Raw genomic sequence first — 24,128 nt, 5'->3', positions numbered from 1 at the left:
GGTGTCCCTTGGTCTGTCTGGTCCCAACCAGTCTAAATTCTTAATTTTGTGGCTAATTGGCTTTACATTTGTCAATTTCTCATTAGTACTAACCTATCACTAAAGCCAGCCACCTGGTGAGTTTTTTCTTGGTTTTTTTGCCTATTCAGCAGTAAGCAACTAATTAGCCATATACTAGCCAGCCATTGTATAGATAGTTATTGATATAGGGTATAAAAAGGTTATATAGGTATAAAAAGCTATGATTCAGGTTGTATTTACATCAGCTTATATAGATCAGGTTATACTGGTATCTTATAACTCAACCTCTATAAGCACCTTGTAACTTTGACCTAAGTTATATAGGCATCACTCCACAGCCTGCCTAGAATCTCCGCAGGACAGAGAGTAATTAAAAATCGCAGTACTGCCAAAGTGAAAACTGGTGCCACTGGTTCTCTGAGCGTTGCCAAAGAGAGGCGATTTTATTTCAGACTGCTGTGCGGAAGTTGCCTTTTGTGGAAGGCGAGTGAAAAGCAGCTGCTGCGCGGTGCCCTGGCTGCCCGGGCGGGGCCGCGCCGCCGCTCCCGCCCACGGCGGGCGGGGCTCTGTCATGTGGCCGCCGCTCCGGGAAGCGCCGCTCGGAGCCGAGCCGGGCAGGACCATGGCGGGCCGGGGCTGGGCGCTGCTGGCGCTGCTCGCCCTGGCGCTGCCCGCCTGGGCGCCGGACCCGGTGAGCCTGGCGGGGACGGGGAGCGCGGCCGGGAGCGGGTCGCCGCGGCGTTGGGGGGGATGCGGCCGCCGCCCTTCCCGCCGGGAGGCCGGGCGAGCCTGGAGCCCACGCGTGTGGAGCGCGGCGCTGCCCCGCGGGTCCCGTGGCGAGGGACGGGCCGCGGCCGTGTCCGACAAGTCCTTGCTGCTCCGCTCGGTTTCGTGCGCGTCTCTAGTGTCAGTGCTGCCCTGCTGCACCGCAGCCGCGATTTCCTGGAGGAAAGTCCGGAATGGGAGAGCAGAACCGTGCTAGAAACGCGCACGGTTCTGAATCTGCTGAGTGTGTGCGCTGTAGCTCACCCCAGGGGAGGAACGCCGAGCAGGTGGACTTGGTGTGTCGTTTCTTGCTCTCTCGGCTATTAGGGTTTTTTTAACTGATAAGTGAAATATTTAATTTTTAGTGGAATTGGGAAAGTGGGGGAAGTCCTTTGGAGCAGGCTGGCCTCTATCTCCTGGGCGAGTAAACAGTTGCTTTGCTTCCTGGTGTATTCCTGAAGCAGCGAAGCATTCTTCCATCTCTTGAAGTTCCTAAATTTATTCCTCCTCTATGAAGAGGACAGGTTTTAAGTATCTCTGAATTACAAAATATTTTTTAGGAACATACAACCTCTTTTATTCTTTAGTTTGCTCCGAGTCTTTTTCTTTTCTTTTTTTTCTTTTTTTTTTTTCTTTTTTTTTCTTTTTTTTTTTTTTTAAGCAAATTACATTGATATCGGGAAAATTAGTATGAATTTTGCGAAAAGGAAGAGCTGCAGGAAATTACTGTGGACATCTGGATGGAAAGTGTTTCCTTAGTGTCTTTTCTACACAGAACTGGGGTTTTCTCTCTCCCCTCATTTCTCTTCTAGTCCCACCCTACTGGCCAAGAGCAGCTTCCTAGCACTAAAAGCTATCTCTGGCTTAAAACACTCCAGGATTTTGGCCAAAAGTATCCTGGAATGTGGAGTCATAGGAGAAAGTGCCAGCTGACAACAAAGTAGTAGCATTAGAGCTTGATTTGCATTTGATTTCACTTGGTACATCTTTGCACTTGCACAATATCCACTGTATATGCAGGTTGCAGATTGTGCTGCTGTGCAGCCAGCTATTAGGCTTAGGTATTTTATTGTTGCTTGAGATGCAGGGATGCATCATTTGCTGAAGAATTCTTCCTAAGTGCCACTGGGTTCATCTCATTAACAAAGAACACAGAGGATAAAAGCCCTGAAGTTCATCTCAGAGGTGCAGACTGTCAGTCCCTTTAGCTTTCATTGAGGCCCCCTCAACCATACTGACCTTTGTGTCCAAACTGCAGTTTTTGTCTTGTCACTGTTTCTTTGGTATTGCAAGAATACTGCTAACCTCTGTGTTCAGAAAGGTGAACAGCACTGGGACTCCTGCAGCACAGCAGTGTTGCATTGGCATCATCCCATCAGGGAAGAGGAGCAGAGAAAAAAATGTGTTAGATCACAGAGTTCATAGACCAAAAGATGCTGGATATAACAGATTGACTGAAAATACAGAATTATATTAAATTACATCAAAGAGGTAATTTTCTGCTTTTTTTTTACATAAGAAGGTGAAAAATATAAACTACATAAATATTAAGGAGGGAAGCCAGAGATGGTCTACATCAAAAATAAAGAAATAAAGGAAGTGCTGGTATTCCTTAGACTGGACAAGTGACATTCAGTCTATTTCATATTAATGAAATCAGACTAAGTGTCAAAGTATTTAATCAGCAGTCATTAAATCGTGCATTAATTTTCTGTACTGCAGTCAGTAGTAACTGTTACTACTTGATTTTTTTTCTACAGTTCATCCAATTCCTCTCAACAGCTTGCTAGTTATTTGGTTTCTGTTCCACTTTATTTTAAATACAATTAGTCAAAGTATAAATCTTCTGTTCTACTTCCACTTTTTTCCATCTTTCTCTATATCACGTTCCACTTCTCCTCCACTGTGTCATCTTCCTGTTAGTGTTTAGATCCTGTGCTGCCACATGTCTGGTTTTGTATCATTACCTACCTCTCAGTTTGAAAGTTGGCAGTATATGAGATAACCAAGATATGCAACTTGCTGGTAACAGTATATTTTGAAAAGCAAAACAAAGGGACAATTTAATCTCTGTTCAAGAATAGCTGTATTGCTCTCAGGGGGTTCAGTGCATGTTTGGAAAGCACATTTATAGTGGTAACCTGCTGTTTGGGTTCAGCTGCCAATAGCTTTTTCTAGGGGATGATCTCTGGCTTGTCACATTGGAAACTGAAGGTGATTCTGTCATGCTGGAGGGATGTTCCTGCTTTTCTTGGACAGAATTTATTGTTCCTCTTCCAGTGTCTAGCCTCTGCAGAGAGGAGAACCCCACTGACCACAGTAGTAACTTCATAGCTGCTTATTTAATCTGGTTATAAAAAGTGCTTGATGTTTTTTCTGCTGCTACCAGAAAATTATTATTCTTTTTTCTTTTTTTTTTTTAATCTTCTCAGAAAGCTTTGCAGTTAATCTTTCACTGGTTGCAGAGGGTAACAATTTTTTTGTTCCTTGTTAGAACTTTGTGTAAAAAAACTCAAAACAAGAAAACACCCCACTTTCTAGTTTTCTGATTTTCTTGACGTTTTTTAAGTTGCTGCCTGTGTGCCAGGCGAAGCCACGCACGGAGCTGTTGCAGTCACTTGGTTTAGAGAGGAGACTGAGGGGAGACCTCATTTCACTCTACAGCTCCTCACAAGGGGAAGCACAGGGCAGGCACTGATCTCTTCTTGTTGCTGATCAGCAATAGGACCTGAGGGAATGGCCTGAAGCTGTGTCAGGGGAGGTTTAAATTTGGTATGAGGGAAAGGTTTTTCACCGAGGGTGGTGGGGCACTGCCTGTCAGAGATCAAGATGCATTTGTGTTCTCAGGCACAGGGTGTGACTCTTGGACTTGTCCCATGCAGGGCCAGGAGTTGGACTTGATGATCCTTGTGGGTACCTTCTAACTCAGGATATTCTGTGATTCCGTGATGTGGTAGTTAACCCAAAGAAACAGTTAGTAATTTCTAATTTCTTCAGATACCTCAATCAGTTTTGAAAGTTGTACAGGTTGTTCTAGGAATTACTGGCTTCTTTACCTTGCTTTACACACAGACAGGCTAGAAATCTAAAAATACCACGTGTAAGGGAGGGAACATTTTCTCTGTTCTCTCTCCCTTTAATTGTTGATTTCCTCACCTTTTTTGTGGCTTAGGCTGCAAAGCTCTGGGAAGACAAAAATAGCTGTAGATACAGGATTAAAATCACCAGGGAACCTGCCAGGAGTGACATAACGTTTAGCACCTTTAGCTTAAAATCCTCTGAAATCAGTTTTGTACAGGTGCCTCTCTTTCCTCTTTGAGCGTGAGCTCTATTGACAGAGCAACTGAATTCTCATCCACTTTGGATAACTATTTTGTTAGAAGCTCTATCTGTCAGGAAATGTATTTGGTGGAGGTATTTCCTGAAGGTTCAAATCTGTACATCCATTGCAGTAGGATATGTAATGTCGGTTTTTTCTGATGGATTTTAGCATTGCAGGATGGAAAATTGCACAAGTCAGTTGCGTCAATACTATTAAGCATTTGTCTGGCTTTGCACAAAACCTCTGACTTTTGTTGCCTAATTAGTCATCTGATATCCCTCCTACCCTCCTTGTTTTGATGCTTCCTCACTGAAAATTAAATGGCCTTTTGTGTTTGACTTTTTGTTCCAGCTGTGCAAAGGTTGTAACTGCACTGCAGTGAAATCTGGGATACACAAAGCTGCTGGTCTTATTCCTTCACCTCAAGTGTTGGAAAACCAAACTTCATCTCACACTTTCTCCCACCAACTGGAAACAGTAGAAAGAGATAGCATTGCAACACACAGAAATCAATCCCAATTTAGAATTGCTATTTCCAGTTGTAACAACTTAGGCCAGTGTTTAAAGTCCATGGCATTGTGTAAGACACTGTGTTTTCTATAATAATGCATTAAAAATAGATAATGAGATTAGCCCAAGGAGAACATTGACATTATTTATCTTTGTCCCAGTTACATAGGTGCTGGAGATGTTGTCACAGTTACCATTGGAACCAAGATGCATTATAAGGACACTAGTAATCTAATTAATACAGCCTAATAAATACTGGAAATCAAGGGTGGGGAGGAAGGGAAGTGGTGGAAGGATCACTCTGTGTTTTGTTTGTGTTCTGTCTCCCAAACAATTGTGCTTTGGGAGCTTTTCTATGGGCTCCCAGAACAACATATGTACCTTCCCTTTTTCTTAGTGAGATATATTATACTCTAAGGAGTTTTCTGAGCTTCTCACATAGTTTCAGGACCAAATCTGGCCTGCTCTCAACTGGCTTGAGGAACAAGTGTGGGTGGCCAGTAGGCATTTGCTTGTATGTCACTGGGTAAAACAATTATAATTGAGGTATGTATATGCATATGTTTATATATTTGTATGCGTGCTTTATGTAATTGATAGAAAAACAACTTGCATTCACTTTGAACATGCCTAAAATAGTTCACAAACTTTCATTTGTAACTAGCCATGCTCCCAGGAGTGAAGGTATATGTTAGTCACATTCCTGAATTGCACCCCACATAATGTTAACATCACTTCAGCCGAACTTCTGTACACTGAATCCAAAGTTGTGCCATATAGCTCATTCCACCAGCTGAGGGTTTGCCTAAAGTTCATTATGCTTTTCCTGCCCTAGCTGCACTGTGCAGCTAAACACTAAACATAATTAGGAATGACACTATGAAATGGCATTATGAATTGGATGAACAGAACAGGCTGGTCCATGCTGAGATCTAAAGTTCCTGAACTTGTATAAAGACTGTGCTTTTGAAATGCTCTTCATTAAATCACATGAAGTAAAAATATATCTACAGTTTGTATATTTGTCATACTCTTGTGTTTGCCCAACTACACTAGAAAAGTTGTCTAAAGGTCTGTCAGACAGCATGGGGAAGTTGCTGCAAGGTCCCAAGAGTTTGAATTAACTGACTAGTCCTAAAGATTTAATTTGAAACTAATTCTACTAGAATAATAGTGTTGTAACAAAGAAGCTAAGTAGTAATGTTCTATTGTCTTTGCAGTATGGAGAGGAATGCAGGAGCAAGATGTACCCTCCTTCAGGACCAACGTAAGTAATCTGATTCAACTTGTCTAGCAAATTACAGAGAAGTTGTGATCTGCAAGTCTGAACATGGGGTTTTTTCTTCTAACTTGTTCCTGTTGCAGGGTCTACTGCTGGTTACAGGTGGGATGCATCTATCTTGTCAAATGTGTTTTCAGAGCCTTCTTTAAATTTGATCTCTGGTATTTGTCTTTCAGGTTCAAAGGGAATATACCCACATATGTCATAAATCTCGATTTACCTCCCAGCAAGAGGTGGGATGAATTGATGCGTGACAAAAAGACAGAGGTGAGAAATTCAGAACCTGCTATGAGGCTTAGCAGATATAAAGCTAGGACATAGCCTTTTATTTTGAGAAAAAATTTAAATGTGCTAAAAGTATCTGAAAGGGATAATATTTCCAGTTGACTTTTCTAATATGATTCCAGTCCAAAATAATTGCTTGGGTAAATTTTTTTTCTGTTTAACACTTAAGCTAGCAGCATCAAGTGTAGAGACACTGGTGTCTGGGATGGTGAGGTGTGAAAACCAGTGTGCCATAAACAAGCATGTGCCATTCCATTTATCAAATCTCTTTAGTCGTGAAGTGGTGCAGAATGAAGAGGGAGTGACACACCAGAGAAACAGCCTTGGTAAGCTGAAGTGAAACTGAGGCACTATCTCTTCTCTGCACCTCCCTACTTCTCTCAAAATGCTACATGAGATGATGAAATGGCAAGGGGGAAATTAAGAACTTCCTGCCCTTTTCTGGAATGCTGGTTGTAGCACTGGTTTTTGCAAAGCACAAATAAATTTTTTAATATCTGACCCTTTTTCAAAATACTTTAAAACAGCAGTTCTGAAGATGACTGAAAATTTAGTTCAGTAATTGTTAATTTCTCAAACAAGGCCAGGGCTTTTTGCTATATCCCTTGGCTTTGGCCTTTCCATTCTGAAAGCCAGACAAGTTCTACTTACATGCTAATATTTATTTTAAAAGTCTCTTTTAAGCCAATGGGTATTAGAAGTTTCAGGTTTCACCTTAAATTCTGAAGAATTTTATCTCTAGTGTACTTTGGAATTAGATCACATGAAGTGGAACTCTTACTTGTGACATTTACATGTTGCAAATTGAAAGCATGTGCTTTAATAAGAAATTTATCGAGTGTTTTTGTCTTCAGTAACATCAGTTCTTAACCAAAGAGCTTGAAATTAACCTTCTGAAAGATAGAAGAGTGCAGAGTACTAAAATGTGTTCAAAGCAGCAGAACACAAGGAAGGCTTTGCTGTAATTTGTTGTTTCTGGTAGAAGGGCACATTGGAATTAATCAAGAAAGTTACTTGAACAAAGCTTGAAGAGTGATTCTAGTGGGGAGCTGGGGGCTTTTGTCTCACTAAGAAGGTGACATTTCGTTCTTAATTTAAATATGTATTTTTACAACAAAGTGTTTTCTTCAAAAGTATGTCAAGGAGTGCTGTTAGTATTCTAGCAATTCTTACACTTAAGATCATCTATTCAATAAAAGCCCTTACTCTTTTTAGCTGAAGACTGTTGTCCAGAATATTAAAGATATAGCAAACACCTTCTTCCCCAGTGGCAAAGTTGTTGACATAGTGGATAATAAAATAGTAAGTATTTTCAGCTTAATTATTTTTTTACTGTATGCTCTGACTACAGAATTAGAATGCTTCTAAATCTGGCAATTAAGAACTTTCAGAGTTGCTAATTTACAAGTTCTCAATTCCATTTCTGGAACAGAACAAAAATGCTATTTCAAATAGTCACTCTGAAATGTTGCCTTCTTGTCTGCTGTGAATGATTGAAGCCATCAAACAAAAAGTGCATGTCTTCCTCCTCTCATTTTTCCTAAGATCTTTTCAAGTTTGGACTGGTAACACTGGATAAATAAGCAAAAGACTTAGTTACTGTAGCAAAACACTTGACTGAAATTTTTTACCATATTCCACTACTTTTAAACAGTAGAGTAAAATCAGATTTTGAAAACTGTCATAAATGTCTGATCAGAGGGACAGCTTTGACCAGGCCTCGCCTTAAAAATTAATTTGATTCTGATTGAAGTAAGCTTTGGCATGGAACAGAGGAAAGCAGTGTAAGGTTAGAGACAGCAAAAGATCAGATCTCTACACCATCTTTAGTTACAGCATGTCCTTGTGTGCCTGAGTGGGGTGGACATACAGGCAGCTTGTACAGGTGTGAAAGTCAGAAATGCCCAAAAACACCAACATTGAGCTCCATTGCAGCAGAATTTTAATTTATACCAGTCCTACTTCACTTTTCTATCTGTTGCTGCTAAGAGAGGCTGTGCTCATGTCCATTGCTCACGTCAGTGTTTTGGTAAGTTTTAATTGCCTTAAGTGTATACTTGTCTTCAAAGGACTCTGCAAACATCCTCAAGTTCTACGGGTTGCAGAGAAATTAAACACTTGATGGCTGTGAGAAAAGTGTGCCTATTGAGGAGACATTTGTTATGAGTTACAAAATACTGTTAATTTAAGCACGTGTCATAGAAAACTTTTCCTTTCAGGCTCATCTGACTGCCACACTTCCTTATCCTTTCAATGAAGAGCTCCAAGGGATTGCAAATTCATCTGGGATTCCTCTGGGTAACAGTTTCCAACACTTTATTAACATAGTGGAAAGCTGAATACCAACTCATTTAAAATTAGTGTGTTTACCAATATGCAGTTAGTTGTAGTTGTCTGTGACTTTAACAAATGATTAATTAAGTAGTTAAAGCAATGAATTGCATCTCACACCAAACAAAAACAGTGTTTTAGAGGAGAATGGAATGAATCACATAAGCCTTTTATCAGGCTGGGACTTCTCTGTAGAGCTGCAAGTTCTTACTCCTAGGTTTTGGGAAGTGGAGCAAGTCTCAGCTCCTGTGCACCAAAATGTGAGGTAATCCTTTATTCCTGTTGGTTTTGCACTCTGCTGTGTGTCTGCTGTTAACATAGAAAGAAGTCAAGGCTCAGTTTCCTGCTGTTCTTTCTTTCCCTTGTGGTTCTTTTCACATCCTTCTTCCTTTCCTCTGTACCTCCTGCAAAAGAAGGCCATTCCAGGTGAGGAGCAGGAACTGAGTTCTTCCAGAACTGAGACAGAGCACCACTGCCTGTTTGCACTGCTTCCCTCACACAGGAGCAGTACACCTGCTGCTAGCAGCAGCTCTTATGTGGCAGTAGTGGTACACATAGCAGCTTTATTCTTTAAAGTGAACTTTATAGCTTGTTTTGAAGTTTCCAGAGGAGGAAATAGCAATGACTCAGTTCTGTGCATGGTAAGGCAGAAGTTCAGGGGATTCTGATCCCTCTATTTTCCTTTCAGGAAGCTCTTGATTTTGCTGAACCTGCCATTTTAAAGATCAAAGGAGATTTAAATTTAAATACTTAACAGAAATATTACAGAATGCTGAACTTTGCACTGTGCTTCTTTCTTTTTTTTTTCTGTTCATGGCAAGTTTCAAACTATTAAACTTTGTTTCTTTTGTTTGTTTTTTTTTTTCTAGGGGAAATCGTTATTTTTAACATTTTTTATGAAATTTTTACTGTATGTACATCAATAGTGGCAGAAGATAAAACAGGTAATGCAATCCAAAACAGTGATAACAGTTTTCTTTTATGTAGAAGAGGGTCCACCTCAGTTATGCAAAAACATGCCTCCTCAACTGCAGGCAGTAAAGTCTATTAAGGAGACTAAAAGGTAATAATGCCTAAAGACTGATAATAAAAGGTATTCCTTGAGAAAGGGAATCATAGTTCCTAAGTGCCTTAGGTTTAAAAAAAAAGGACAAAAATACTTTCAAAGATAGTTTGGTTTTGGTTTTGTTGGATGGTGAGGTTTTTGTATTGGTTGGTGGGGGGGCAGGGTTTAATAGGTGATATTTGTGTTTCTAGGGGAAACAAACACCAGCAACACAACCTGAAACTTTCTCAGTGTCATGCAGGATTTTGCAGCTAGTTTCTAGATGTTGCATGTGTATGCTGGTAGAAAAAATGGACAGTCTCTTCTAAGAAAAGAGACACTTTAATTCTCCTACTTAGTTCTGCAGGCCTTGTCTGCACCTGTTCCAAGTTTGGAAGTTTCTAAAGAATTCTCAGAGGGCTTACAAACATCTCACTTTTAGAAGAACTTCAGGGTGTTGCCATTGCATTAAGATAAGGTGTAAAGATTAGAGGCTGAGATTACTTGATTTCAGTGATGGCAAAACACTTCTCTGACCAATAAAAACTCATCATTATATTGTGGTTATAAAAAGGGCAAGTAGAGAATGCTATTTTCCTTGCCTACTTTCACAGGTATTTGACTGCTTACTCATTTCTTGGGTTTCTAAGCTGAAATTTGTCTATTTCTTTGGAAAATTGTATTTAATTATTTTTTGTTGCATAGGGAAACTGTACCACGCCAGAAACTTGGATTTTGGACTCTTCCTAGGGTAAGTATTAAACTTGTGACTGTTTTTATTAAATCCAAAGTAAAAGCAAGCTGAACTTAAAATAGCTACGTACATTCTTTGAGTCTTTGGACATCCATAAGACTGTGGATGACCATAAGACAAGTAATTCTCCATTGTGTCTTGTAAAAAATGGCTAAAATGAAAAGATCAGGATATTCTGATATTATCTCAAATTGCCCCAAGTGCGTCAAGAATAGTTGTGGTTTGCTGTCTTACTATTTTTCTCAGCTTCAGTTCAAACTGTCTCAAACCAAAGGATGGCCCATGTAGCCTGATCTCTGAGGCACAGTATATCTTTTTCTTTACATGAAAGGATGAAGCAGCAATTTTAATATATGCAGTGAAATGTGGATTAGATTAGGGCTTGGGGTTTTAGTAATTTCCTCCCCCCCAGTTATTATACTATGCTCCACTGGCACTTCCCATCATTCTTCATTTCTGTACAAACTCTTAGTTTGTTGCCCAGCACTCATTAGTTCTCCTTTCATACTATGTGATCAGGTAGTTCAATGTTTGCTTTTGTTATCCCAGTGTATTTTGTAGTACCACTCATCCAGATGATGCTCAATGCACAATTGGAATTGAAATGCTTATCTTTATTAAAATTCTTATCTAACTATTAAAAACTCCCATGTTGTGTAGTGTGACTCCACCTGTCCCTTGGTTTGGCTCATGTTGGACTTCTCTCACTTGTCAGAAATACTGTGAAAATGCTTCCTGAAAATTAAAGAAAATTGAAAGCTGCTCCCAGAATCTGGATTATTTCCAGAGAATTAACGGTGTGCCAAGTGCTCTTTATCAGCCTTTTGCCTACAGACCGGTCTGGTTTATGGACTAGAATTGGTACTTCCCTTCATGTAGAGCAAATCCAGTAATACATGTTTTTTTTCTGCCTTTGAAAAAACAAGAATTTGAGGTTTGGGGTCACAGGTAGTATCTGTGTCTCCCTTTGCCAGCAGGTAGAGAACAAAGTTGTGTTCAAAACAAACCAGCTGTTTAATGGTGCTGTTTAATCCTGAGCAACACATATGCTCTTGGTTCAAACAGAACTAAAGTTCTTTTCACTGCCTGCCTGTGCATTTAGACTTCTTAGTTGTTCCTTGCTGGTGCTGCTCAGGTAACTGCAAAGCAGTGATGTTGGCTGACATGAGGACAGGCATCACACACAGAATGTCTGCATGCTGTGAAGGGAAACTTTGAAAACTACTGAGAGAGGGAAGTTTCAAATGCTGTATTGTCTCCTGCAGGTGGGACGTTAAAAATAATTCCTGGACGTTAACTCGGGAACTGAAGCCTTTAGTGGTACTCTTGGACTTTCAGAGAAACAACAAAACAGTGTTCAAGTCCACAAATTTTGCAGGATACATTGGCATGGTGTCTGGAGTCAAACCAGTGAGTATGGGGATGGGGCCTTGATGCTTCAGACTTTCCTTTAATATTTAAATTTTTCTGCTTTAATGCTCTGCCTTGGGATGTTCTCCAACAAATAGTCTCTTAGTTGTTCTGGTGCACAGCATAGCTACTTGAAGACAGATAAAAGAAAACAATCCTGCACCCTTCCTTGTGAAAGGAGATTGCCTAAATTAAATGTTTCAGTTTGGACAGTTCTTAAAAACAGCATTAAATTTCGAATATGAACAGGAGTGAATTCAAAGTGCTGAAGTGGTTAGAGTTTCTTGCTGGCTAATAGCTAATGCTGTGATCCCAGAAGTAAAACAGCACACTTGTGCTATTTAATTCTTTCTCCAATCCTTCTTGGAAAAGGCATCCTGCATTTTAAGATATTATTTGTTGGGTTTTTGTTTAGTAGGCGCTTAAAATCGGTTTTATATACATCTTATAAACCAGCAGTACAAAACTATATCAGGGTGTCCAACTTACCACAACTTCTCCTTTTCTACATGCTCTATCTTCCATTGTAGTTAGTGTTTCTTCTTGTGGAGCATTTCTGGCACAAATTCCTGCATTGTATCCATTTATTTTGTCTTCTGCCCATATAAATTGGGAGGAGTGCATTCTGAAAATGATTCAGTGTAGCTAAATTCAGTTTTTGTCTGAAACATTAGTTGAAGAAGACTGAGATTTGAGTTTGAATTGTGTGTTCCAAGTAGCATGGACTGCAGAGTGTGCAGCTGTATGCCCATGTGAATAGCAGCAACATATCAGGGTGTGCTTAGCACTGGGACTCAAAAATCTGCTTTCAAACTAGAATAGTACTCAGAGGTCTGAGAAGAAGGTAACATACAGCAGGGAAAGGAAAACTGCTAATTCAGTGATACAACACAGACCAAGAAGAAAAAATGGCCACAGTCTTGACTTGCTTAGCATTAAAAGCATGCCTTGCTGATTGTCTGCCAGGTCAAAAAACTAATTTCTATTTATTCAAGCTGTGATAAAATAGGTTCTTCTCTACATGAGCTTGATCTTGCAGTCCATTACTCAAAGGGGAAGAGTCTAACAAATGAGAAGCTCAGTTGACATCTAAATTGTAATGCTGCCTCTTGTTTATCACTGGTACTTGTGGGCTGGCAATGGCTGAAGGTTGGCTTGTTTAATGTTTTTCAGAACTTGTTCACTCTGACAATGAATGAGCGTTTCAGTCTTGATGGTGGTTATGTGGGTGAGTAATGTTCATTTCTTTCACTATTTCTACCCAAGTTTTCCAGACGTTGTGCAAACCAGTTACTTTAATAAAGAGGCCCACAAATGGTGAAAAGATTGCAGATGAGTAAGATAAAACACAGCTCATTTTAAAACCAGCTGTGAAAGTTAAAATAGCATGAGTGAACTGTCTAAAAACAAATTATTGTGATATTTTGCAGGAATCTTCGAATGGTTTCTTGGTAGAAGAGATGGTATGTGGATGGGCTTTCTTACAAGAACAGTATTAGAGAATGCTACAAGGTATTCCCTCTCTCTCTAAGTATTATGCTAATTTAATCTGCTTTGCATTCAACTACCATGAATACTGAAGATGTATTCTTAATACCCTGTGATACAGAATCCTCCCTAGTGACCTTAACTTTAAATAGTTCTGGTTTTGCTGGTACTCTGGGACGGGAGGTAAAGCATCACACATGATCCCTGAAATATTTTTTTGTCAGATTTCTAGTTTCCTGATGAACCTGTTTGTAATCTAAATGTGCAACAGCACTGTGCATCAAAACACATCCAACAGGTACTGGTACATTGTAGGAAGTAACCAGAAACAAAGCTGTTATTCAATAAATTAATTCAGTGGAATATGACACTGTATGTCATCACTTTAGTCATGTATTAAGTGTAGAAAAACTGCAAAGAGCCCTTCTAAACAGTCATACTTTAAATACAAAATGAGATGAAAAGCTTTGCTTTATCATGATCCTTTCTCATATGTGTGTGAAATAGGAAGAAAGGCTTAACTACCTAAACTTTCCCTGGGTCTGTGAAACTTGATCTTCAGTACTTGAATCATTTATTGCATTTAATAGTCCAACATTATTTTACCCACAGTTACCAGGATGCAAAAGACAGACTGGCAAAAACAAGACTTCTGGCTCCAGCTTACTTTATTCTGGGTGGAAAAAATTCTGGAGAAGGGTGTGTGATAACTCGATCCAGGACAGCTGCTCTGGATATCTGGGAGTGAGTATGCTTGACCTGACACCTGACACAATCTTCCAGAAGAGGACAGGTTCCACCAATAATGGTGTGCTCTGTTTCTTGTGACTGCTGTTGTGCAAGAGCTGACTTCTTCACCATCATTGAAAAATACCAGAGCAAGCCTAAAAAGATAATGCATCTGTATATAGTATATATTGTATACATGTACTTACTATATTCTTAGAGAAGCAAAGCACAAACTTGGACCTCTTTTCCAGCCTTGATATCAAGAAGGGCACATGGTACGTGTTAGAAACCAACTACGATCGCTGGAAGCCTCCACTGGTGCTGGATAATCGTAGAGGACCTGCAATGAAATGCCTGAACCAGACAACACAAGAGGTAAACATTCTTCAAATACTTCATATCCTGCTGGTCTGAAACTCCCAAGTTGCAGTACTGACCTGACACAGCCCAGAGCATTCAGGTTATTTTCGAGCACTGCTGTAATGGCACAAGTGGCTGATGATTTTGTAATAATTTGTCTCTGCTTCTGGGTTATAAGAAGCTGATTCTTCACATGGGAGAGGTTGTGGTTTTTTTTTTTTTTTTTTATTCATTTGTTATTTGTTTGGGGGGTTTTGGGGTATTGTTTTGTGTTTTGGGTTGGGTTTTGATGGTAGTTTTAGGGGGGGATTGGGTTTTTCGGGATTCTTTTGATTTGGTTTGGGTTTTTTTTGGTTGGTTGGTTGTTTTGGTTTGGGCTTTCTTACCATCTAGGTGGGTTTCCTGAAAGTGTTTTCAGCAGCTGCATACACAGGAGATGCCTGGAGATAATTTGAGAAAGACTTGGGGTGTTTTCAGGGTAGTTTTACCAGTGAAATTCAAACACTCACTCTCAGGCAGCAAACACACTTAAGTGTGCTGTGCTTAATTAAGATCTGGTCTGGTCAAGTTTTTGCAGTCCACATTCTTCTGATATCAAAGTGTTATGGGTATCTTGTACTCTTAAAGGTGTATCTTGTTATTTAAGTGGGATGTAAAAAAGTTGGTTCTCAGCATTACATTAACAAGTTAATGCCCCTTACTATCAGTGTATTATTTTCTTCCAGAATCTCTCTCTACCAGCCATTTATGATGTTCTCTCCACAAAGCCTGTGCTCAATAAGGTAATGCTTCTATTTTTGCCAGAAGTTTAGAATGGGGAGCAGACCACTATCTACTCTACACCTAAGTGGTTAATTCAGGGTTTCGTAGCTAAAAATGTGAATGTAAAAACAAATTTCACATTACTTTCTAAAAGCAAAATATAATTGTTAGAATAGCTATTTTCCCCTACAGCTTTAAAATTCTCAGTAGCCTGAGCCCTTTCTTCATAGCTGGCCCTGGTTTGAGGCAGCAGCTGCTCTGCAGACATCTTGAGCACCCTCCCAACCAGAATTAATGTGTGATCTATGTCTTTGTAAATTCACATAAAACAAGTTAATATACCTCATCATTTAGGCATACTAGAAGCACATTATTCTTGCAGCACAAGAGGCTTTACTCTGACCTTGGAATTTTGGTGTTTAGGAAAAAAAAACCTGAAAGAAATAGTTTTTAAAAGTTTTTGAATGAAGTTTAGTTCCTGTGTTAAGTGGAGGCAGTGTTCTTGACTGAGAATGCAGAAAATTCATATTTGCATGTTGTTGACTAAAGAAGGTAAATGCTAATTTTAGTGGAACTCTTCAGCTGTAGCAGAGAGAGTTTTTCACTAATTCTTGTGATGTGGTTTCTTCTTTCTTCTTCCTCCCCCTGCCCATTAGCTGACTGTGTGCACAACGCTGATGGAGGTGTACAGTGGCCATACAGAGACTTACCTGCGGGAATGCCCAGATCCCTGTAGCCCTTGGTAGCCCTGGACCTCTCCTGAGCTGGAAGCTGCTTGTCCAAATTGGCTCTCCTCCATGAGAAAATCCTTCTGGAAAGAGATTACTCGGTCTAACTCCTTTGTTCAGAAATCTAATGGCTCTACAGAAATGGCAAAGCACTTCTAACAATGAAGGACCCTGTCTCACAGCAGACTCTTCTTGCTTTATAACAAGCAGTTCTGCTGACAATAAATGTATCCTCATGAGTGTCTGGTATGATTTCAGCCATTTCTGCCAAATGAGTTCAGCAGTTAGTTCTAGATCTCTTCAGTCTTGGCAGTATTCTTGGTGTGTTGGTTGGGGGTTTGTTAATTTTTGGTTTTTTGGTTTGGTTTATTAGGATTAAAATCCTTTTAAAGGAAACAGAGTTATAATGGCACTTAAAAAGCATCAAAAATAATTTGGTATAAGAAGACCATCTGGGGCAATACAATTCTGTTATTCTTTCATAAGCACTTAAAATGAATTGCTATTGTTTTGGTATAATATGAGGATATGCCTGATATGCACTTTTATAAAATAACCTGGTAAGTGTCATATTTAGTCACAGAGAAAAGGTCTTGGGGAAATACCTGAAACAAGATCTGAGCCAAGAATGTCTTGCTACTGATTTATGACTCTCTGGCTGAAGCTCTTTCTTGGCCTGTTAACAAATGTGGTTTTTTAATACAGGTTTTTCTGTTGTCTCAAAAAAAAAAAAAAACTAATACAATAAAGAAAAGATACTTTCTGTGACCAAAGTGCACATGTACTGATTTTGTACTTCAGTCTAAGGCATCATGCATGTTAGATACCACATGGCATAAACTGCTTTCATTTCCAAACAGACTGTCTGAAAAACTGATTTCTTCTGATTTTGTAAACTGGTAGTTAAAGCTGTTACAATAATAAGGTAATCAGGTTGTTTTGGTTGGTTGGCTTTTTTGAAAGTGGGGAAAGGATGCCAGGTCAGATTGCACCATTGTCTGGAATTCAAGTTAAGAAAGAAAGGTCCTCTAGAGAGTAGTAGCACCCTAATATCCTAGGAGGCAGTAGTTTTACCTGTGCCACTGGCTGTATTGCTGGGACTAGCTTACAGTTCCAGCTCCTGTTTTTTCTAATACACAAGTGAAGACACTGCAGAGTGAGCTTAGGGGCTGGTATCTGCAGTGGTTCCCTTGTAATCTTTTCTCACCCCCCTAGGAAGGAGGTGCTGTTCATATTCCCATTGCACCAGGAATTCAAAGTTGCCAGGAGTGTAAGGGAAGTGTTTGCTTTCTCTTTGGTGTCTACAGAGACAGTATTGCATAAGGCATTCCAATTAAAACCTGTAAGTTCATGACATCCAGTCACAATGGGACTCTTGATAGCCAGGACTTGCAGAACAATACTTAGTATAATGCAGAAGTTGAGAGCACAGTTTACTACAGCTTCCTGTTCCAAACACTGAAGGGTATTACATTTTTTTCCTCATAATTGGGAATTTGACACTAAGAAGTGTACAGAAGGGGAATCACGTGATTACCCAAAATAATCTCTTCAGGGAAAATGTGAAGGATTACCTAACTCTGAGCATTTAAGAGTCAGCTGAACAGTGTGCTGGGCCTTCTTATCTAGACTGGGCTTTTGCCAAAAAGATTGGACCAGCTGATCCTTGAGATTCTTTTCAGCTCCATGTTTTATGGTTAAAAGATGACTTTAAATCATTCCTTGTTTCAGTAGCCAGGTTACCATTTTACTGCAAACTGGGTTTTTAGTAGAGGCTCTCCTTCCAACAGCATTGGAAAAAGCAGGGACAACAGGAATGCTATTTATCAAAAGATTTTAGCAGCTGATTAAGAAGCACTGCTTCTGGTTAAAGAAAATGAAACACTGATATTCTAGGCCTTAGAATAATACCTGTAGTAGCACAGCAAGAAGCAATTCGGGGGATGTAACACTGACAAATTGAGAGCACGCCAAAATCAGCATCCCACTGATTAAACAAGGGGAAGTACAGTTATACATCTAATTTCTTTTTTTAACTGAAGCATGCAAACAGAAGTGTGTTAGCATGATTGTAATACCAGGGTCCATTTTTAATCTCAACTATGAATATTGAATCTATGTAAACCAAATATAACATTACAATTTAAATTAATGTGAAATGCAGCTCCTGGACAATTTGATTCATAAAAGACAATTCATCCAAGTTAGATGTTGCAGTCTGGGCTGCAAAGAGCCCATCACATATTTCTGAGTGCACACCTCAACCTAGTAGGAGATTGTTCGGATTTATGTGGAAGTTGTGTAACAGCCATAATCAAATTACTTTGCAATTTAAAAATCAGTTTACTTGCTTAATTAGTCTTGTCCCACTTTAGCATATGTAGAACAAGGTAGTGTAGACTATTTACAGTTATTAAGTAATGTCCCTTATGTAAGACAATCCACATTTCCACACTTGAAATTGCTTTACAATTGCAGAAGGACAGCTAAATTCCATGGATATCTGTCCAGAGCCTGAATACCATGCTGCTATTGACTAAAATAAACAAAGCTATTTAAAAACAAAACCCCCAACAACTGTTTTACTGTGTCTGCCTTAATATACAAAAAGTGATGAATGTGGTTAATTGCTTATTGATTTAACTTTCATCTGTCAAGTCTGAAAATTTCCTCAAGCCAGGAAAAAAGTTTAATTTGCTTTTATTACAGAAAGACATAACTCTTTTTAATGTAAATTTCCTGCCTTGCCCCTGCTGCTGCTAGGCACAGTGGTGGAAGACCATTTCACTGAAGAAGTGTTTGCAGCTACTTGCAATGCATGGATTTTGTTTAGCTGCCTTTTATTTTACATAGAAACACAGAATGACAATGAGTGTGGTTTTTTGTATTAATTTGCTGTGCACATAGTTGAGATACTTCACAGACACTGAGGGGGTGGTCTGGTTACTTTTCTTAAGGTTTTTTTTTTTTTTCCAGGTCAAGTAACCAGTCATATATATTTTCCTCTTCAATTTTACATTAGAGATTTATGCAGCTTTCCGAATTCTGTTGTGAAAAACAATCAAATTTCTGTGATAAAAAGTCATTATGTGAGCAACAAGAAAAACATACTTGCTTTTTGATTATTTCTGCATAGCCTAGTTCCAGAAAAACCAGCCTCAGTCTTAGCTTCTAGCAGATTTGCTGTTTGTAAATACAAAGAGTTAATCCAGTTTACTGCAAACTGGATTAAATAAGGTTACAGAAGAGACCAAGCTGTTTGGGTGCTGGCATTTAAAAAAGTCAGTTTGCCAATAAAATTTTTCACCTTTACGGTTTCAGGAACCCATGCAGTGAAGCCCCATACTATTTCAGAGGAAGAAATAATCTCACCTCCCATGTTAAAAAGCAAAATTTTGGCAGTTAATTAGGACAGGAAATGGCAGGAATTGGAATTTTATCAAAATCAAGCAGTAGTTCTGGGACACACATGCAAGTGAGTTTGTTTTAGAGTCAATTACAAGTCAAGGTTTCGCTTAGAAGCAAAACTGCAGAGTAGGGCCTACAGCTGTCCTGACAATACATGCAAGGAAAGCATAAAGACTAAATAAAAGATTTTCACTGGCATGAACAGGCATGATGGAGAGTGGATGGACAAGAAGCCAGTGAGAGCTTCAGGCAGGCTCCACAAAACTAACAACGAGATACTCCTTCCTCCCAGCACAAACAAGTGTCCTGTTTTTACACAGGACACTTTTTACACTTTTTTTTTTAGCTCTTTGGTCTACAGGTGCAAGGAGAAAAAGCTTGGATTTCACTGCAGTGGCTGGCAACAGCAGCTTATGGTAAGATCCTGCTTATGGCATGGAACATCAAATAAACTCTTCTGCTTTTGGAGGACCAGAAGTGTTAGTGTGAAGGGCACACCCAAGCTCTCTGAGCAGTAAAACCTCTCATCCTTTGGACCAGAAGAACAAGATGAGCCAGGAGGAATGCTCAAAGAAGTGGCACAAGCCACAGTTTGCCTTGGAAAGAAAATTTATGCACTTTGTATGAAGCTGCTTTTGACAGTTAAGAGAGTCTGGAAACTGAACAGACCAGTTGGCCAAAGGCTGTGATCTAGAACCAAGCAGACCATGAGGTTGTTCCCTCAAGCTCTGCCTACCAGCTTTTCAGACCATTGTAACTTGGCAGAAGCCAAGATTTTGAAGGCCCTTTGTAACTATGTCTGCTCCCACACAGTTACTTACAGGAGAGGAGAGTAATTAAAGAGGAACTAGCCTGTTTACATAGCAAGAAGCACTATACTCAGGACATTTTGTGATCTCTGGTGAATCAGCTCCAAATTACATTAATTGTTTATGGGACAATCTCAGTCTAATTTGTTTTGCAAAGTTTGTTCTCCTAGCTCAAGGGTTACACATGAGCAATAACAGGTTTCCACTGAGACTGTCTCTGTTGGAGATTCTGCATTTAAGGTAACTCCAGTCTTTGCTTAATGTTTTGTACTGTTAGTCTTGTCTTTCTTTTAAACTTACTGAATTTTCTCTATTTGGCAGATACACAGTGTAGGAAAAAAAAACAAACATCCCTAGGTGTTTTCCTCTTTATATTTCAGTGAAAATGAAAAAATCTCAGAGAAAAAAAAAAAAAAAAAAAAAAAAAAGTGTGTGTGCAGTAAAAAAGATTAGATCACAAGCACTGAGTTGTAGCAAAGTCCTGCACTGCCATCTTGTTTTTAAAGCAGAACTTTAATTCAGGTACCTGGAGGTGTTTGGATTAGGCATAGTCTTTTCTCAGGCTACACCCACTGTCTGAATTGCACCAGTATTTAAACCTTTGAGTAGTTACATATAATTTGCATCAGCTTAGTTTCCAAAATGCTACATTTACATTCCTGCAAGAGGTGTACATGCACCGTCCCCTAAGAGATGGAAACAGTTCTATTAAGACAGTCCATATCCAGCTCCATGAACTTTCATCCCTTCTGTGTGAACCAGGTGGGAAAAAGAAGTAAAAATGACTGGATGGAAAGGTCAGGAAATGTCAGAGGAAAGAGGAAGTAAAACAGCACAAGAAGACAGGCAATAGTGGCAGGTTACTGCAGTATGCTCTACTGACCCTTCATGTGCTGTCAGCTGAATCCCCAACCAAAATGTGCCTCCTTATCTGCAGCAACTGCTGTCAGCATATATTTTCAAATTATGCTGAGAGACAGTAGATGTAAAATAATTCTTTAAGAAAAGAATATTGAAATTAAAAATACATATTATCTCAAGCAACTGTTCTTCAGATTTAAAACCAAGGTAAGTTGCATTTGAAGAATACTTAGGCTGTAAATGGACAGAAGCATAGAAGCCACTCATTCCCCTTTCTGTTTGAATCAGATACAGTCTCTTTGTATGATTCCAAAATTCCCTTTAAGAGATCCCTTGTTTCACTCACTGCACAGGATGGACTGTGTTCCTGTGAAGAATGAGAACAACATAACAAAAACCTGTTCCAGTTTTCAAGATACCTCTCTTGGAAGAGAAAGGAATGATGTTACAGACTATACATTCTTCAATAACTACTGGGTCCACTAAACTCTCACCACCCCAGTTCTGCCAGGTGCTGCACAAGGCTATAAGTTATGGTGTCTAGCTGCTACCACTCTGTGATACCAAGGGTTGTATTTTGGAAGTACTGATTACAAAGGCAATTAAGATGCAGCTATGCTGCAATCATATAAAGTACTGTAAAGTGAACCCTAATTTTTTTTACATCTCAGCTCAAGCTCTCAAGAGAATCCAGCAGTCTTGATTTCAAACTCTGTACAACAGAGCTCCATATGTAACACAGGCACAATATTCCCTTACTTTTCTCATTATCAGGAAGATAAACTAATGCAAAAAGTCTAAAGCTGTCAAAGAAAGTTTATTTAGTTTGATCCCAGTAAGCCTTCAAGGATCATGGAAGGGAGAGTACCATAGGGTAACTGATAAAAAATGAATCACTTCAATGCAAGGTTTGAATGGTTCACAAAATAAGCAAGGCTCAGAGCCACACACAGCATGCTGTACATAGACACCTTCATGTTGACTGAGACATTGACTTTGTGAAAGGAAAAATGCAGGGAAAAGAGGAGAGATGTGACTGTGTGGTTAAGAGCCCTGTGAGCACAGGGCAGCAGGTTACATACAGGTACTTACTATGATTCTGCTGTTTCCTTGTTTTGTAGTGCTTGAGTTGTCTGAGCTAGACCGGTCACGATTTTATTTTTTAAACTGAGGGCTGGTATTAATTGATGAGGAGAATGAAAGATACAGGAGATTGTGTCTTCCATGTGTCTGTGAGAGACAATAAAGGAACTGGACACACATCCCATTTACTCAAGGTGTACACCATAACCTCCCACCATGCCATCTGCACCAGCCTCTGCTCTGCCAATGGGTCAAGCGTACTGCCTTTGCTTTCTGATGATCTTCCCTATAACTTTGCCCCCCCAAAGCAGCAGCCTGCTAATTTTCTCCTCCAACCTCTGATCAGACTCTAAATTTATTTTTTCCTGAGACGGCTCAGTTGATCAATTGCCTCCATTCTATTAAGCAGCCTGCAAGTGTAGTGCATGCCCATACCATTCCAGATAAACATTCCAGCCACCCAAATGAGTTTGAAAGGAAGCCAAGTGACTTTGCCTATCCCCATCTCAAGCTCCCACTTTCAATAATGTCTGTGTTACACAACATACCAGCACAAATCCTGCTTCCCACGGCCCTTGGTGCCAGGGCTACCTGCAGTCTGAAATACCTTCTCAGACCACACTTCCTTTTTTCCCTTTTTCCTTGGCTTGGCTCTGTGCAGAGCTGAGTAAGCTCCTCTGTCTGCTACATGGGGGTTAGCTGTCCTTGCCAAAGGAGTTGTCAGCCACAGCATGACAGGTGACAGCCATTTCCTCTTTCTGAAAGCAGTGTTACCAGCCACACCATCCCTCTCCTTAATTTAGAAAGCTGTTTTGTTTCATCTAGTTCTACACTTCCACTTGCAGGCTGAGGGCTGTAACAGGAATAACAGCACTGAGGTTACACGACACTTTCCCTGTTCAAATCATTGGGCAAGGAAGCCCACAGGAATTGCTTATTGTAAACATTTCCCACAGACTAAACCCAACAGGTAGTAGCAAGCAGTCTTGCTACCCTGCATTTTCTGTGTAACGACAACAAAGGAACCACTATATGGAATGAGGTGTATCTCTTAAATTTTACCCTCTGGACATTCTGCGTTTGCAGTTGAAGATTTATGTCAAATATACTTCTCAGCTCTGAGTATCTGCCAAGTGGATTCTTATTAATGGGGGGGGGGGATATAAAAGAGCAATAGCAGAATTTTTCTCAGCATAAGGGATGAAACCAATCTATTACTTCTATTACTGTAAATTAGAAGCAAGACCAGAGCTAATCTCAGGGATTTTTTTTACAGTCACCTCTTCTTGCAGTTTCTAAAAAGAAGTCTCAAACCTTTGAAGTTCTTGAATCTAAATTCCTGCTTACAACTGTTAAAATATGAGAGTTTTTTTCCTGGTATCCACCAGTTCTCAGAGGCACTACCTTGTGTAGTGACATTACAGATGCCAGTCCCACAGTCTGTCCTATGCAGACAAACACCCACACCTTGAGTCCTCAGTGGACCCACGTGCCTGGTAAGACAGGGAGTCAGAAATCCAGCCACCAAGAGCAGTAACAAAAGCACAATACATGCTGCAACACGTACACTGGAGATATTAAGTTGTGTCACTACAAAGCATTAGCCTCCACTGTGCATATATAAAAAACAATTCTGAAAGAGGCACAGATCTGAGATGAAATGTGATGATTGCAATCCTAATAGAATTCAATATTTTAACTCTGTACTGTACAATGTCTGGCAACCTTATTTCTACATTGCTTTTAAACACAGATGTCTCATCCATAAAATAGTATCTATAACTTTGTCTTTAGAAAAGTACAGCAAAAAATTGCTCTTTCTTTCCTTTTGAAGACATGAACCACCTAAAAGGATTAATAAGTAAAAATATGGGAACTAGTAAACATTCCACTTTTTCCTTTAAGATATTAAAATTTCTAGTTTGGCTTGGTTCTGAAAGCTTCTAAACAAATTATGTAAATTACTTATCCTAAATACTTGGTTCACAACAACAAAAGAAGTTAATGATGATGTTACTTTTAGTCTTCTAAAGTTATGCTAATGAAAACATTAATCAAAGATTGCAGTCCCATTTTCAGTCCTTGCCTGTTGTAGGTGGATTTCATTGAGCAATAAGATTTATAGCTCCATCATGACACAACGAATATAAGGCTGAACTCATTCAGGTGCTAATG

General features: G+C 39.5%; 1 protein-coding gene across 1 annotated transcript; it reads left to right on the top strand.

The window, feature by feature from the left end:
- The first annotated feature begins 557 nt into the window (after positions 1-557).
- On the top strand, positions 558-17,988 carry ASAH1 (N-acylsphingosine amidohydrolase 1). The gene is made up of 14 exons (XM_079306446.1): positions 558-712; positions 5,839-5,885; positions 6,077-6,167; positions 7,401-7,487; positions 8,405-8,483; positions 9,386-9,460; positions 10,267-10,312; positions 11,581-11,725; positions 12,899-12,953; positions 13,156-13,237; positions 13,826-13,957; positions 14,194-14,317; positions 15,028-15,084; positions 15,721-17,988. The coding sequence occupies exons 1-14, from the start codon at positions 593-595 to the stop codon at positions 15,808-15,810; spliced, it is 1,230 nt and encodes a 409-aa protein (XP_079162572.1). The 5' UTR covers positions 558-592; the 3' UTR covers positions 15,811-17,988.
- Positions 17,989-24,128: the final 6,140 nt, after the last annotated feature.

The sequence above is a fragment of the Erithacus rubecula genome, assembly GCF_903797595.1.
Source record: "Erithacus rubecula genome assembly, chromosome: 5".
Lineage (NCBI taxonomy): Eukaryota > Metazoa > Chordata > Aves > Passeriformes > Muscicapidae > Erithacus > Erithacus rubecula.
Note: the sequence above shows the minus strand (reverse complement) of the source record. Positions and strands in the feature narration are given on the sequence as shown.